Below are 17,736 nucleotides of genomic sequence, written 5' to 3'. Positions count from 1 at the left end.
TGCATGAACATTGTGTGGGGAGGGGAAGGGAAGAAGGTCTCACTATGTAGACCAGGCTGGCCTCAAAGTCACAGAGATCTGCCTACTTCTCCCTTTGCCCAGTTACTTCTATTCTCTTGATGAGTAAACTGAGGGACAAAGAAATTAGAAACACTATGGGCAAAACTCTAAATCCAATTGCCCAGGATTGCCATACAGACTAGACCCTCAGAGCATGTCTTTTGTTTTCTGAGGTGGGGGGGCTTTATTTTTATAGTGTTGTATTTTAAGCAATAGTTGAAGACCTTTTCTTTAAAGCAGGAAACCTTGCATACAGTTCTAGCTTCCTAGAGTTTATGCTGGTTAAGTGTAGAAACAGTAAGAGAAGTACCATCTCCCTCAAATAGATTCCTGAGCCTGTCGTCTTGCCACTGATCAGAATCTTGGGTGGTAGCACTGGGTTGAGTACCATAATGAATGAGCTGTTGTGAGGACTGGTACTGGAGCCTACCCTTTCTGCGGATTCTTAGGAACATGTAGTGTTGTCTTAGCCTTACAGCTGTAAAGGGGGCTCCTGATTTATCAGATGACCTTCTGTTCTGCTTTGTCCTCTTAGGGCCTTAGCCTGTTTTTTTTTTTTTTTTATGACCCCGTGTTTTAAATAATACCTGAAGAATATTTTGCTTCATCAGCCTGCCCCTGCTGGGATTAAAGACATTGACTACCATACCTCCCAGCAAGAGAATATTTTTCTGAAGAAGTTGCTTGTTTTTTTTTATATTTGGAAGTAGAAAAATTGGGCGTATAAGTCCAGTCTTATCAAAAAGCAGTCTTCTGTGTTGTAGCATGAACCTTTGCACTGTGTAAGAGTGACTGATGAGCACGCTGTGGATAAAAGGAGACGTCCCTTCTTAATTTGGTGCTCTGGCTGCCAGGGAAGAAGTAAAGAAACACCAGCCACCCAGATGTGTTTTTTCCGGTGTGTTTCTTTTGGGTGGGCAGCTGTGAAATGGTTATTAATTGACTCTTGTATTCTGTTAGTTTTATTAGATGGTTTAGTGACTCTTTTGGTCTCATTTTCTTCTTCTTCTTCTTCTTCTTCTTCTTCTTCTTCTTCTTCTTCTTCTTCTTCTTCTTCTTCTTCGTTTTTTTTTTTTTTTTTTTTTTTTTTTTTTTTCCCGAGACAGGGTTTCTCTGGTTTCGAGCCTGTCCTGGAACTAGCTCTTGTAGACCAGGCTGGAATCGAACTCATAAAGATCCACCTGCCTTTGCCTCCCGAGTGCTGGGATTAAAGGCGTGCACCACCACCGCCTGGCTGCTCTTATATCTTAAATTAACCCATTTCTATTCATCTGTATATTGCCATGTGATTGTACACCACCACTGCCCAGCTTGGTTGCCTTTTCAAAACCTTACTAAAATTTCTGTGTTCCTTTGGTCTGGATAAATAGAGATCCATAGTCCAAGTATCCCCACTCCACCCCCACCCCCCCTTTTTAAGTCAGAATCTAGCTCCCCCACTTTTCCCCAAACTGGCTGTATGGAACCCACACCACCCTTGAACATGCTGTGGCCTAAGGACTGGGATTCTAGGCATGGGTCAGCCCATGCCCAGCGAGTTCTGTATCCTGAGGTAATGTAGGTTTGGAAAGACCTCCTCAGGTCTAGCCACAGCTCTTACTTACCTGATATGTTGCCAGTGTGATCTCATTCACCTTTTGAACACAGGGAAAGTTTAAAAGAATTTAAGATCACAAAACAGGGTTGGGGAGGGGCAGTTGCAAACCACCAGTTCAGAACTTAAATGAATTATTATTTATCTTTTGTAAGATAATAATGAGACTCCTAGGTCAGGTGGGTTTGACTCTGGATAAAATGTTAGCATATGTGATAAGATTGTCATTTCCCTACCCTCCCTAATATCCATTTCTCCGTGGCTGAGATTGCTGTGGTAAGGCCAAACAGGAGGTTAGGAGTGGGTTTTTGTCCTGGGATCTAGCCATGTTTCCCATTCTTAAAAGTAAAACATGGCTGGGTGTGATATAACTACCTATAGTCTCAGCACTACTGATGATCACTTGAGTCCAAGAGTAGAAATCAGCCTGGACAAGATAGTAAGACACCACCTCAAACCCCTGTATAGTTAGGAGGCAGGGTCTCAGGATAGACATATCTGAGCTGATTTTCATAGTACTTATCTTGTATTTAGGTAGGAATCTGATGTCTTTAAAGCAATGGTATATGGGTGGGTGTCATGGTGGGAAGGGAAGGCCAGGATAGTCTAGTTATAGAGAAACGGGACAATGGGAGTGATTTATGCTAGTCAATTTATGTACCAGGGAACAAGGCTGTTCTTGTAGGGGAAGTCTCCTACGTCTTAAGATCTGGCAGGGAAAGTGAAAGTTTGCTGGTTGGGAGAGGCCTTAACTTTTGTACTTACCTCTGCCCGGAGTGCCCCTTAATAGTGAAGGGTCCCCTCTGGGACTGATGAACAGCTGCTGCCAGTCCCTAGAATCACAGGAAGCGGAGGCCTGGTGCCTTTGTATAGGAGCTCTGCAGCCAGACAATAGTTTGTGCTGGCGGGGCCATGTGGCGAGTCACGTGACCCGGGGCTGTATTCTGCTGGGGTCCTTACCCATCTGTTCTCTCGGCTCTTTCTGGGTTATCAGGCGCCAGTCCAAGTCTTCCCAGGCAGCCAGCTCCATGGCCAGAGATTACGAGCACTAACCTTCCTGGCAGGGGCGGTGTGGCTTCGAGTTTATGCAGATTAGCCATGTGTTTCTCACTTCAAGGCGGTCCACAGGAAAAGCCTTTTCCTGTGTTTGGCTCTCAGTGGGCGGTTCCCAGCTTACTGTACTGGGACTCAGGCAGCAGGCATGCACGAGAGGGATCACAGTACACTGCCCCCCCTCCACCTCCAATGCTACGTCACCACAACACAACCACTCGCGCTCTCATACTGTTGGTGTCATTCATTCGGTGCCAAGATTGCTTTAAAAAATTCCCTTGGCCCCAGTTCAAACAGGAGTACAGCTGGGATGTGTTAGATTTTAGGCAGTCTGCCCTCAATTTGAGCTGAGTTATAAATAGCCGTGCCGACTTCCTTAACTACCGCTCTCGGAGGTAAAATGCAGGTTAATTACTGTGGGAATCAATTAGGGGGTTCTTTCGGTTAAAGAGCCAGGGATGCATTTTTTATTGTTATTATTAAAACTCATAAACAAATCTGGCCAGGAATAAATTGAAAGCACAAGAAGTAAGAAATAATACTTGGAGGTCCAAAATTCAAGGGTATGGATGGCTCTAGGTTTATCCTGGCACCAACTAGTTGGCATTTAGAGTGAAAGAACAAATGTGTATTGCTCAGGACTTCTGTTGATGGATACTCTTGGCGGTCCCTGGCCCAACTTTTCATTTTATTTCTTCTAGTCTTTGGCACTGCTGGGCACTGTTGGCTATAAAGGCCACTTCTGGTCACTTCCTCTGTGCACCTTTGGCCTGGCACTATCGATTCGTTCTCAGACTTTTCTTTCAGAATTAGTTTCTTTTTTTCTGATGCCACTACCACATGATATTAGGATGTTTGGAAATGTTAGTGCTTGGTCTTGTCTGCTCTCAGTGGCTCACAGTGAGATAGAAAATTTGCAACTATGTTTCATCTTTTAAGTGTCCTGAAGCTGGTTACTTTTGTTTATCTGATGCTTAACCCTGATGAACCATAAAACTCAGTTTGTTACATTCAGCAGTTCACAGGGTCATTGTGGCTTTTCTTGGTGCATTGAGAAACTTGTGAGTGATTCCAGTAGCCACCTGGTCTGGAGGTACGTGTAATTCCATTTGATGAGAGCAGGGGAAAGAACCCTGCAAGTGGTTGGTTAGTCTGCAAGCTGTTTGTACCGAATATATTCAGACGCATAAGACTGCTAAGCGTCCTTTCCTTTGATGCCCCTAAACTGCATTCTTTTATTTGTCAGGCAGTTTATAACTTGGCCAGTGATCTGGAAGGAGCTAAGTGGTAGACTGAGATGTGTTTTCTTATGGCTCTTTCCCCCTTTTTATTTTTATTTTTTTATGAATGCAGGATAGTATATAGCAGGGGGCCTGACTTCCCTGATCAAGGGCCAGCGTTTTCCTCTCAATTATGTGTCTCTGTGGCAGAGCCTTTGCTTTTGAAGTGTAATCACAGTAATCTACTCCTGTGGTTTCCCATTGAAAGGATTTCCTCTGTCTTTCCCAGAGTGGAATCTCTGGCTCTTTTGCAGCCGATTTGGTGTTCCCATCTTCTCCTTTGTGGCGGCTGACTACTGAGACTGGCTTTTCTACTTTACATGTTGTAGAAAATTTTCTGTTTCAGTAAAACTGATCAGTGAAGAATTAATGTTACTCTCTAAGAAACTGGATAATGCCTTTTTTTCTAACTACAAACCACATATCTTCCACAATATTTTTAAATCTCAGAAGTGTGAATTAAAAGTCTTTTGATATGAAGCTATGTAGCTTTGTTTAGTTGTTTGAGCTGAATATATTTTCTTTTGCCAAATAAACTGCATGGTCTGTTGATCATGATGATCCTTTGATGAGAGGAACGAGTCTGATGACCAAAAACTGTTAGTTTCATTTTGAGAAACAATTCTTGGACTGCCCCTTTATTTGGGGTCTACAAATATTTCTGAAGTTGAAACAGAAGTCTCTTGAGCCCCTCGTAACTCTTGTAGGTAGCTCTCTATTCAGTTGAACACATAGCTCTTATGTGATAGCAGACTTTTAACCTTTAAAAAAAAATCCTACTGTGAGGCCATAGTGGCTTTATACTTAGCCTCCCAAGTGCAGAGAAGGTAGGTGCCACCATGTCACTGGAACTTTTTAGGTTTGACTGTATGGGGTTGGTATTCATTGAAACGCTTGCTAATACAGGTTGAGTTGTCTCAAAATGTCCTTGTTCCTTCATGCCTTTTCTAATCTCCCTTCTTCTAATTCAGTTCAGTATATTTTTCCTCTCTGCCCCCAAAGTCATAACCTATTTTGGGATTGAAGATGTCTTTTACCGTCTGTACTGAACGTGACATCTTGTTGTATGTTTAAAGGTTGAGTTGTGCTATTAGAAGCCAGTGTAGCTCTGAGTGGAACATCAGGAGAGCACACCAAGGCTCAAGTTCACTTGCTAGCACTGGGGTGAGAGGAAGCCATTGTGAATAAGACAGCAGAATCAAGAAGCAGAACATATAGCTTGGAATATATAGTTTTGGGGGCGGGGAAATGGTTTGTCGTCATTGATAGTAACTGTCATTTATTGAACATTTAACTAAGCACTGTGGGAAGTTTGTTTGTTTTTTTTTGTCTCATTCTGTAGCCCAGGCCTGCCTAGAGATTGTAGTCTAAATTTGTATGAAACTCATGGTGATCCTCCTGCTTCAGCTTTCAAGTGCCGAAATTAAAGGAATGATTATGAGCATCCCACAGCAGATTGTGGGAAGTTGTTTACTGTGTGCATTGTAAGTAATGAACTAAAGTGTTTAAGGCCAGACAGTGAGTTAGGATTTGAACCCAAGTCTATCAGATTGCTACACTCTTTACTTTTTCTGTATGTTAATATTGTGTGGAGTTTTATAGGAAATTTGGAGCCATATTTAGCAGGAAATGGTAAATTTTTTAGAAACATTACTCTCAAACTACATTGTAGTAGTGTAGCCACTAGTCACATATGACTATATAGATAACTTAGTTGGTAGGATACTTGTCTAACAAATATCGCCCTAGATTTGATCCCAAGCACCACATTACCTAGACATGGTTGCACATGCCTTTAATTCCAGCACTTAGAGAAGCTGGTTGGGGGTCAGGAAAACCAACAGTTCAGGGTCATCTTTTTTTTTTAAGATTTATTTATTTATTAAGCATACAATGTACTGCTGGCAAGGAACGCACCAGGTCTCATTACAGATGGCTGTGAGCCACCATGTGGTTGCTGGGAATTGAACTCAGGACCTTTGGAAGAGCAGGCAATGCTCTTAACCGCTGAGCCATCTCTCTAGCCCTCAGGGTCATCTTTTGATATAGCTTGTTTGAGGACTGCCTTCCTAAGATACTTGTGACCCTTACTTAAAAGAAGTAATTAATAAATAATAATTTTTATCAATAAAGTTAATAATAGTAACTATAAGTGAAGATACTAAGCTTAGCAGCACAAACCTTTAATTTCATTTACTACAAAGCTGAGGTAGGAGCATCAGGCTTTCAAGGTTAGAGGCTGAAGAGCTGGCTCAGCTGCTAAGAACACTTGTTCTTGCAGAGGGCTGCAGTTTGATTCTCAGCATCCACATTGTGGCCCACAACTGTCCATAACTCCAGCTCCTAGGAATTCAACATCCTCTTCTGGGATCCTTGGATATCAGGCATACACACAATGCATAGATAGATATTTAAGCAAAACACTCATACACATAAAATACATACATTTTTTGTTTGTTTTTTGCTTTTGTTTTTCAAGACAGGATTACTCTAGCTTTCAAGCCTGTCCTGGAACTAGCTCTTGTAGACCAGGCTGGTCTTAAACTCACAGAGATCCACCTGCCTCTGTCTCCCGAGTGCCAGGATTAAAGGCTTGCGCCACCACTGCCCGGCCATAAATCTATTTTTTAAAGTTTGAAATTATCCTGGGCAACATAGTAAGACCTTGTCTCAATAAAAAGTAAAATGGGGAATCAGTGGCAGAATATTGATATAGCATGTATCAGGCCTTATGTTCAGTCCCCAGGACTACAAAAAATAAGCAAGTATACAAATAATAAAACTACCCGGGCAGTCGTGGCGCACACCTTTAGTCCCAATACTCAGGAAGCAGAAGCAAGTGAATCTCTTGAGTTCGAGGCCAGCTTGGTCTACAGATATTACATGACAGTAGGAGCTGTACAGAGAAACCATATCTCAACAAAACAAAACAACAACAATAAAAATAACAAAATATAACTGCCACACCTTTAATCCCAGCATTTTGGATGCTAATGCAAGGAGATTGCTGATTTGAGGTTAGCCTGGTCTACATGTAGCACATTCTGTCTAGCTGAAAAATAATTCAGTTCTCCAGTTATGTTTCATATTTTAAAAGTATGTAATAGTAACAGGTGACAGTCCATTTTTTTTGAACAATGCTTTACTGTATCAGTTGTTTCCAGTTAATCATGGATGTGAAGTGAGGAGGGGCTCGCTCAAGTCCTCCCACACCAACAAAATTGGAATCTTGAGGTCTGTGCATTTGTGAAGCTTCGTGGAAAATTCTGATCTGCAGCCGTTGTTGATAGTCATTGTTGTAGAAGCTCCATAGTAACACCGTGGTAATAGCTGCTCCTGGTGTTCTGGGCAGCCTAGACTGACAGATAGCCAGAGCATGCTAGTTAGTCTCTCTTATTGTCTTCAATTGAGGACCTCAGCCAGACAGCCTATGTAACCTGGAAGGAGGTGAGGTATAATGTGTGGCATTTGAAGTATTTCCCCTCACTCCCCAGTCTCTGCACTATTGCCACTCAGACTGAGGAAAATTGTGCTATTTCTCACTAGCCCAATTTCTGTTAAACTTGAATGTCCTAAATGGCCTCAAAATAACCCATGTAGGTGACAAAATTCTGATTGGAAGCATTATTCAGGCTTCTGATGTAGAAGTTAAGATAGTTGGAAATAGATAGCCCCGGAATAACACTGAAGGATAGTGATTTGGGGCAGTTTTCCTGTGATTCTCTAGTTTGAGAAGGAAGTAGTGCTCCCACCATGGTTACCTTTTTAGGTGAACTTTATCCATAGTTTGAGAGAACTTTGCTTCTGCTTCATTTTGTTTTTCTTTCAAAACAAAGCTACATCTATGTAGTTATGACTGGCCTGGCTTTGAATCTGTGACGCTCCTGCTTCAAGCTTCTAAGTAGCTGGGGTTACAGGTGTTTCCCACCATAGCCCCCCACTAGCTTCTGGGTTTTTTGTTCTTGATAGTTGGATATTCCTTCACAATGGCTGTACTTTCTCTAGTATAGTAAACACAGTGAAGGAGAGAGAGATGGAGGAAGGAAGAGGCAAGCAATTGTTTAAATGAAGCACATCTTAAATTATCAAGTAATTTATTATTTATTGAGTAATGAACTAAAAAGAACCACAGGGATGATCTAGACCTCTAGTCACCCCCAAACACCCACATTTAGACTCCATTCCCCCCAAACTGGGACTTGAACCTAAAGCCTTCTACTAGAATGTGTCTCCAGCCCTACAGCAGTACTTCTTAAAAAATATGATCACCAGGGCACTTGTTACAAATATGCACATCCTAGTTCCTGTTTGAACCTACTGAACCACAAATGGATGCCGGTGCTCTTGGACAAGCTCTCCAAGTGATTGGATGTATGCTGCTGATTTACTGACCTTCATTTGAGAGTTAATGATATTTACACCTAGAATACTTAAATTTACCCCTACTCCCAATTTAAGATTTTGTTTCAAGATTTGTTTTAGGCTCTGAACCTATCCTGTAACTGAGTGTATTTAAGAGATATTTAGAAGAATTCTCCTTTTTCATATCACAAGAAGATACAGACAGGCATCTCTGGCAGAGGAAAGTTTGTTAGGACTGTCTTCTGTAGCACCAGTAAGATGAAGCTATGTCAGAAAGTGAATGAGCTGATTGAACCTGTCACACCATAAAGGACTGGAAAGTCACATGAATTTTCAAGTTTGTTTGTTTGTTTGTTTGTTTCTCTCCTTTCTGTCTGTCTGTCTGTCTATTTATCAATCAACAGGATCTCATTACCAGCTCAAGTTGTCCTGGAACTCCTTATCTAGCCGAGGGCTCCCAAGCTAGGATTATTGGTGTGAGCCACCATGTCCAACTATAAAGCTGTATTTGTGCATTGATGCCCGTGCTTTGAACTTTTGAGCTTTATGTTGTTAGTGTTGTACTTTGTTCCTTTTGGCTTTTTGAGACAGGGTCCCCTTTAACCCAGACTGGTCTCAAACTCACTTTGCATCTTAGGATGACATTGAACTGCTGATCATCTTGTCTTTACCTTCCAAGTGCTGGAATTAGAGATATGTGCCACCACACTCAACCTATAGCTTGCTACTGTTATTTAAAGGTTTCTTTTTATTTGTGTCTCAGCGTGTTTGTGTGGGTATATGTCCTGTTGGGTGCATGCGTGTGTGCTTTGGGATGTGTGCTTGCTAAGATAAGAAGAGGTCTTTAGATTCCCTGGAGCTGAAGTTACAGGTGGTTGTGAGCCATGCAATGCTGGGAACCAAACTCTATGCCCTTATCTACTGAGCATTTCTTGAGTCTTATATCTTGTTCTTTGAGAAGACAAGGATATGTCCTTTATTATTTTCAAATTCTCTCAGTTTTAAATGAAATGGATTTTCTCTTGAAATAAACAAGGCTCCAACTTCATTACTGTTCTTTCAGCAGTTATTAGCTTTGTTGTTCATTTAAAGAAACCATAAATTGAACTACTTTGTGCCATGCGTAGCATTACAAACATGCGAATAAAAATGCACTATGGAATCTGTTCTCCCCTAGCTCCACCCCATCTCTTTTTCAGTTTTCTAGGATGCTTCTGTATCTCAGTTTTTGAACCTTCTAAAATGCTTTTACATAGCATTATCATTTTATTTATGAAAATCTAAGTTCTGAAAAGAGTTGAATGACTCCTTAAGGGTTACTGGATCTGCCCCATTACCCTTCCATAATAATGGTTTCTTATGTGGCATGTGGACTTTAAAAGACCTCTATGTGTTCATGCTGGCCAGAGGCTGTGCAAACTTGAGATTAATGAAAATGTTCTTTATTTTGTAGCCATCCAGTCCAATGGATCAGATGGGAAAGATGAGACCTCAGCCGTATGGTGGGACTAACCCATACTCACAACAACAGGGACCTCCTTCTGGACCGCAACAAGGACATGGGTACCCGGGCCAGCCATATGGGTCCCAGACTCCACAGCGGTACCCAATGACCATGCAGGGCCGGGCTCAGAGTGCCATGGGAGGCCTCTCTTATGCACAGCAGGTATATGATGACCTTGACCTTCTTTGCTGTCTAAAATTGCTGTGTGAGGATTAGAATGGCTTTCAGACCTTCCCTAAATACGCCCGTAGGCTAACTGTAGACAAGATAGTGCTCACTATCCTCTGTCTGTCTGTCTGATATGGAACATTCTTTTGTATATGCATTGCTTTTATTGGTTGATGAATAAAGCTGTTTTGGCTAATGGTTTAGCAGAGTAAAGCCAGATGGGAAATCTGAACAGAATGACACCATGTAGCCACCAAAGAAGAAAGATGGCAAACATTACCTGTAAGCCACAGACAGCCTCATGGTGATAACACAGATAAATAGAAATGGGTTAATTTAAGATGTAAGAGCTAGGGCTGGAGAGATGGCTCAGAGGTTAAGAGCATTGCCTGCTCTTCCAAAGGTCCTGAGTTCAATTCCCAGCAACCACATGGTGGCTCACAACCATCTATAATGAGATCTGGTGCCCTCTTCTGGCATGCAGGCAGGCATGGAAGGAATGTTGTATATATAATAAATAAATAAATATTAAAAAAAAAGATGTAAGAGCTAGCTAGGAATGCACCTAAGCTATTGGTCACACAGTGTTGTAATATAGTTTTTGTGTGATTATTCGAGTCTGAGCATGCTTACCATCTACATGTGTTTTTCTGTCTGTCTCAATATATTTTGGGATTGGTACCCAATCTACCTTTTTGTTCTTACCTGGTTGGTCTTCCCTTGGGAGACTAAATGGGATAAGGATCTATTTATTGCTATTATAGTAGAAACCGTTTGTGCCATTTGCCTTGTTGGTGAGGAGGCCTTTACCTTTCTCCTGGCCTGTAACATAAGCTGTCTGAGTTAAAAGAGAATGTTTAAGGACAGAGTGTGGAAGAAAGAAGGAGCTGTAATGACCAGCAAAGATGTGACAATGCTGTTACAGATGAGACTTCTCTCGTGTCAGTCTATCTGATTTCCTTGCCATTGTTTGGGGTGGGGGTTGCTTTTGGTTTTCAATGCTGAGACTTTAAACAAAGGCCTCAAGCCTATTAGATAGGACTCTGCTACTTAGCTCCATCCACAGTCCCTGCACTGTCACCTTTGTAAAAAATTATATTACTATCATTTACTTGGGCATGAGAGCAAAATGCCAGGTCTTACACAGAGGACTACTTGCTCAAATAAATCCCAGGGATTGAACTCAGGTCATCAGGCTTGGTGGCAAGTGTCTTATCTGCTAAGCCATATTGCTACCCCAATATCTATCATCTTTTCCTTGTTTCTGTGTTGGCAGATTTTCTACCACTTATAAAAAGATAAAGACTGTATGAAGTCAGAGATTATTTCCAAAACTTTAGCAAAAATCAAACAATGTCTTCAAATAAAATTTATACACATTTCTTTTGTTGTTGTTTTTGTTTTGTTTTTCAAGATGGATGTATAGCCCTGACTGTCCTGGATTTCACTCTGTAGACCAGGCTCGACTGTACAGATTTGCCTGCCTCATAAGTGCTGGCATCAATGGAGTGTGCCGCCACCCAGCTTTTTTTTTTTTTTTTTTTTTGAGGCAGAGTTTTTCTGTGTAGACCAGGCTGTTCTTCCTGCCTCTGCCTCCCAAAGTACTGAGACTAAAGATGTAGGCCATCACTCCCTGCTGTCTTTCTATGAGAAAGGATGACGTGGAGTTTTCTCAGATTTCAGGCTGGCCTCTAACTCTAATGCATCCCAGAATGACCTTGAATTTCCTGATCTTCTGCTTCTTGATCCCCCAGTAGTGTGATGGAAGTAGAGATAAGCTGCATCCATCCTGCCTGGTTTGTGTAGTATTGGGGACTTCGTGCATGGTAGGCAAACACAGTGACTGAGCCCCTGGATATTTTAAAAATGAAACTAAATGAAAGAGAGCCAAGGTATCTTAGTGATTTGTACACAATTCAGATTACTAAATATTATTCCTTCAATTGTTTGAACCAGACGTTTAGTGCCTCTTCATTATAGTTAGAATAAAATCCCTAACATAAAAATAACTTAGGCCATGATAAAAAATGAATAGGCTCACTGGGGAAAAGAACTGTTCTTGAGCTCGTGTGAGTTGCCCGAATGTTAAATAAGATCAGTTTTAGTGGGTGAATTCAGTCTTATGTGTAAACAAGTTTGGCCATTCTTTTAAGACTTAGTTTAGAGAGGACTAGAAGACCCCTGAACCTTGTATGTGGTGATACTTGACTACTCTGCTCATCACCTTTCTTCATCTAGGTGAGTCAGTTCTAAAAGTATCTTTTCATTCTTACAGATTCCACCTTATGGACAGCAAGGCCCCAGTGGTTATGGTCAGCAGGGCCAGACTCCGTACTATAACCAGCAAAGTCCTCATCCCCAGCAACAACAGCCACCTTATTCCCAGCAACCACCATCCCAGACCCCTCATGCGCAGCCTTCATATCAGCAGCAGCCGCAGACTCAGCAACCACAGCTTCAGTCCTCTCAGCCTCCGTATTCCCAGCAGCCATCCCAGACTCCACATCAGCAGTCCCCAACTCCGTATCCCTCCCAGCAGTCCACTGCACAACAGCACCCCCAGAGCCAGCCCCCCTACTCACAACAACCACAGGCACAGTCTCCCTACCAGCAGCAGCAACCTCAGCAGCCAGCATCCTCGACGCTCTCCCAGCAGGCTGCATATCCTCAGCCCCAGCCTCAGCAGTCCCAGCAAACTGCCTACTCCCAGCAGCGCTTCCCTCCACCACAGGTGAGTGGCTTTGCCTCTTGTCCTACCTGTGCTCAGCCAGAGGCAGCTTATAGCTTGGTGTCGTGACAGCACTTTCCATATGTATATACATAAAAGCCAATTAAACGCTGGGGAAATGGGTATCGGGATTGATTGAACTAATAAAAGTATACCCTTTTGAACTACATAAAGATTTGTAGTTCTTACTGTGAAAACATAAAGCAATGGAAAATCCGGTAGAGAGGAAATTAAAGACAGTGGGTCTGATTCCCACCCTCTCAATCAGCATATCAAGAATGTAAGCATCTAGATTTGGAAAACTTTGATCATTTTCCAAGATAATCACTTAGTTAGCTGTACTATATACAGTTTGTTTTTGCTGCCATTCTGTTCTGTTGCTCAGAACATTCTGGATTCTGAAATTCTCTGTTTAGAGTTTGATTTTTTTGTTTATTTTAGACAAAGTCTGATCTGGAACTCGAGATCTGTCTAACTCTGCCTTTAGTGCTGGGATTAGAGATTTGTGTCACCAAACCCAGCTCTGAAATTCTTAATTTTTGAGGGTGGTTTTGATTTTAAGAATTAGAGAACAAATCTTTGGGGGGTGAGCTGTTGTTGTTTTGGGTTTTCAGGACAGAGTTTCTCTGTAGCTCTGTTGTCCTGGAACTAGCTCTTGTTGACCAGGCTGGCCTCAAGCTCACAGAGATCCGCTGTCTCTGCCTCTTGAGTGCTGGGATTAGCTACCATCACCCAGTTGAGAATAATTCTTTTTAGAGCCCCATGAGGAAAAATGACTGACTCTTTAAGTATTTTTATGTGGTGGTGACATTTTTTAAATAAATAATCTGAGCCAGCTGGTGCTGTCTCACACCTTTAATCCCAGCGCGTGGGAGGCAGAGGCAGGCGGATCTCTGTGAGTTCGAGGCCAGCCTGGTGTACAAGAGCTAGTTCCGGGACAGGCTCTAAAATTACAGCGAAACACCACCCCCCCAAAAAAAAGAAATAAATCATCTGTCAGTACTCTCACTTTAGATAGGGGCTCTAGCCTCATTTTTTTTTATTGTTGTTTTTTTTTTTTTTTTTTTTTTGGTTTTTCGAGACAGGGCTTCTCTGTGGCTTTGGAGCCTGTCCTGGAACTAGCTCTGTAGACCAGGCTGGTCTCGAACTCACACAGATCCGCCTGCCTCTGCCTCCCGAGTGCTGGGATTAAAGGCGTGCGCCACCATCGCCCGGCCTTTTTATTGTTTTTAAATAAACCATATTGCTTAATCTATTGCTTGATAAGATACTAAACTTACAGTTAGTTATATTTCTGCCTTCAACCCCAAGAAATGGCTCTCCTTGGGTAGCAGTAAATAGACAATAATACCATCAAATTCCACTGTTGACATTAATGGGTTGGGGGGGCTTTCTTATTTTTTTCTGGGTGGGTTTTTTTGGGGGGCAATTCTTCACTATGTAGCCTAGACTGACCTCGAACTTGCTGTAATTCTGTTGTAGCCTGTCTAGTGCTAGGCATTCTTTGACATTCTTAAGAATCACAGCTTAAACTTTTGTCAGGTGAAATTATGTGTGTGCAGTTGCACTTTTCACACGTGACTCTCCTGTGTAAGAAAGCACCACAGCTCTTCTATCTCAAAGCAAGCTTGCCTGTTCTCTTTCTTTAGGATTTTCTTTGTGTGTATGATTTCCTGTGTACCTTGTGTGTGCCTGTTTCCCACAGAGACCAGGAGAGGGTGTTGAATCCTCTGTAACTAGATAGAGGTACTAATGGTTGTGAGTTGTGAGCCTTTGTGTGGATGTTGAGAACTGAACCTATGTCCTCGACAAGAGCAAAAAATGCTGAGCCATCTCTCCAGCCCCAGTCTGGTTGGTCTATTGGGGTCTCTCTCGCACGCTCGCGCTCTCTATGTTTCTCTCTCTCTCTCTGTCTCTCTCTCATTGTTGTTGTTGCTCTTGTTGTTGCTTATTGTTTTAGAGATAGGGTGTGGAACTCAGATCTGCCTGCCTTTCCCCAACCAAGCACTGAGTGAGATTTAAGGTGTGTGTCACCATATGGGACGGGCCTCACAGATTTTTTTGTTTTTCTTACAGGAGCTTTCTCAAGATTCATTTGGATCTCAGGCATCCTCAGCCCCCTCAATGACCTCCAGTAAAGGAGGGCAAGAAGATATGAACCTGAGTCTTCAGTCAAGACCCTCCAGCTTGCCTGTGAGTATTTCTACTAGGTGGCAAGGGTGATGGACCAGAGAGGGGAAAATAACTAAAAGAGGTTTTGGTGGCCCCTAAATTCCTGGTCCTCTTGCTTCTTCCAGAGCACCTAGCTACATACATACATACATTACCATACCCAGCCTCTGCTTTGTTCTGATCTGTGACTGTGTGTAATCCTGTCTCAAACCCACAGGGATCTACCTGCCTGTGCCTTCACTTACAGCCTTTGTTTTGTTTTCTCAAAATCTTGGGTCTCTTGTGTGTGAAGGGACAGAAAATGTAGATGTAAGAAGCTCTGCTCTCCATCCTGGGGCCACAAAAAAGAAAAAATATACAGGATTTGTTTTTTTTTTTTTTTGACATTTAAAATTTTTTAAATTATCTTAGTTTAAATGTTACTTCAGTCTTAACATATTCCTGTGCATCAATACATGCATGCCTGGTGCCCTCCGAGGCCAGGAGAGTGTATTGGATCCTTTGGTACTAGAGTTTCAGAATGGTGTGAATGGGAATTAACCCAGGTCCTTGGCAAGAATATCCAGAACTTTTAACTGATGAACTATCTCTCTAGTTCTGTTTATTTAACTTTGCTTTTCAGGTCTTACTTTTTAGATTCTGCTTCAAATTAGTTTAATAGGTAGTACCTTGGTACGTACATTCAGGCTTGCAATGTCACATTGAGCATGAGTTGAGTAGAAGTGGTTGTGCTAGTGATGATTTTCTGTGAATGTGTGTCTTCTAGAGTGCTTGATGTCTAACTACTTGATTATGGAATCAAATGTGTGCTTGTGGAGTTAACTGACAATACCTCAGAAAGGCAGTATAGCTTAGAGCTTGTGGAGTTAACTGACCATACCTCAGAAAGGCAGTATAGCTTAGAGCTTGGGCTCTGGGCAGGCTGTAAAGATGCACACCTGCTTCCAAGCCTGACAACCTGTTGTTCTCCAGCCTCACATGTGTGCTGTGACACACCCACATAACAGAAACACCCAATGAATAAATGCCTGTTTAGAAAAGATGTGTTTGCCCAGGTGGTGGTCGCACATAACTTTAATTCCAGAACGCAGGAAGCAGAGGCAGGCCTGGTCTACAGAACAGCCAGGACTAGGCCAGGCCGTGGTGGCGCACGCCTTTAATCCCAGGAGGCAGAGGCAGGCGGATCTCTGTGAGTTCGAGACCAGCCTGGTCTACAAGAGCTAGTTCCAGGACAGGCTCCAAAACCACAGAGAAACCCTGTCTCGAAAAACAAAAAAAAACAAAAAAACAGCCAGGACTGCACCAAGAAACCCTTCTCAACCAAAAACAAAAAACAAAAAACCAAGTGTTTGAACTCTGAAGGCAGAGTTCCGATAACTCTTAATTCTGCTACCATGCCTGTAGCCTGTATCTAACCCACATCACTTTTCTGTGCCTTTGTTTTCACATCTGTAAAATGACACTAAGGTACTTTAGGTGATAGTAAATAGCTGATTGATTGTTATAGCTGATTAATAGAGAGGAGGGCTTGGTTTATAATAGGCTTAATGTGTCTGGCATTGTAATCATCCCAGAGGGTATAGGAAATGCTTGGATACCTATTGGCTGTTGTGGGAATGTTTGCTCATGGCCTTTACTACTACATCTGAGCAAAGTCTAAGCCTCTAAAAGTGAGTTTCTTGGACACAAATAAAATAGGTTGTAGGTAGTAAGCTCACTTTTACAAATTCTGTTTCAGTGAGGGGTTAAGTAGTTCCACATATGCACAGGAAAGTCTTTTAAAATCAGGAAGAATTGTGGTGGCTATGGTTGTCTTCCGAGCACTGGGGGACCTTCCTTAGGTAGGAGGATCTCTCTGAGTTCAAGGTCACCCTGGCTAAGAGTGTGAGAGTCTGTTTCAAACTATGTCGGCTTCTTGATGTTTGCAACCTTCCAGGTTATTCCGGTTTTAGAGAGATGGCACCTGGGTCTTCTATTTCGTTGTCAGGTAACATTTCAGTAGGTATGTATCCCTTGCTAGCCTCAAACTTGTAATTCTCCTGCCTCAGCTTTTCAAGAGATTATCATCATAAGCTGCCATCCTCAGCTAACTCCTAGACTATTATGGACACATAGAGAGTGGTAGCTCTTCATCACAAAGCTTCCCATTGTCTGCAGAGACCTAATCCAGGCTCATGAAGCCGAGAGAAGAGCTCTTACTGGGATGAAATCTGTCATCCCAACAAAAACAAAACCATAAAGCAAAAAAATTAAATAAATAAACAGAAAAACAACCAAAGAAACAAGAAAAATACTTCTCATTATTGTCTATGAATCCTTTTGATCAGTGTCTGTGTGCACCCACGTACCATAGTGCACACTTGCAGGTCAGAGGACAACCTGTGGAATCCATTTCCTCCTTCCACCTTTATGTAGGTTCAAGGAATCATACTCAGGTCACCAGGCTTGCATCATTGGGTACCAAATGCACTGGGCACCTTGCTCACGCCTGATTTTGACATGAATGTCTAAATATCCCTCGTGTATTTGTGGCTAAATCTGGATGGTGTGTTTTTGTGACAAGAACTCAGACTGATGGATTTCCGTCAGTGTAATAAAGTTGCTGACCTTCAAAAGGCTTCTTGATTCTGTGAAGGTTTCTCTGTGTAGTTCAGGTTAACCTTGATCTGCTGACCTTTTGATTGGAAAATATTTGGTATTTCCCGAGAAGGGTTATAGGCAAGCATGCTAATGTGTCTTCTAATGAATGGGAACCTAAAACCATCTGATTCAGTAACTGAATGAAAGTCCACCTTCCAGGAATAGGGAGAGTTGT

The 17,736-nt window shown here is 42.2% G+C and overlaps 1 protein-coding gene across 1 annotated transcript in view; it reads left to right on the top strand.

Annotated features, from left to right (window-relative positions):
* Arid1a (AT-rich interaction domain 1A) overlaps positions 1-17,736 on the top strand; it is a 76,916-nt gene that overhangs the window by 19,885 nt on the left and 39,295 nt on the right. The window contains exons 2-4 of the mRNA XM_075946102.1: positions 9,803-10,015; positions 12,297-12,752; positions 14,826-14,942. Coding sequence (XP_075802217.1) covers positions 9,803-10,015; positions 12,297-12,752; positions 14,826-14,942 — 786 coding nt within the window. The remainder of the gene's footprint in view (positions 1-9,802; positions 10,016-12,296; positions 12,753-14,825; positions 14,943-17,736) is intronic.

Source organism: Microtus pennsylvanicus, chromosome 13 (genome assembly GCF_037038515.1).
Source record: "Microtus pennsylvanicus isolate mMicPen1 chromosome 13, mMicPen1.hap1, whole genome shotgun sequence".
Taxonomy (NCBI): Eukaryota; Metazoa; Chordata; class Mammalia; order Rodentia; family Cricetidae; genus Microtus; species Microtus pennsylvanicus.
This window is presented reverse-complemented; position numbering and strand designations above follow the sequence as displayed.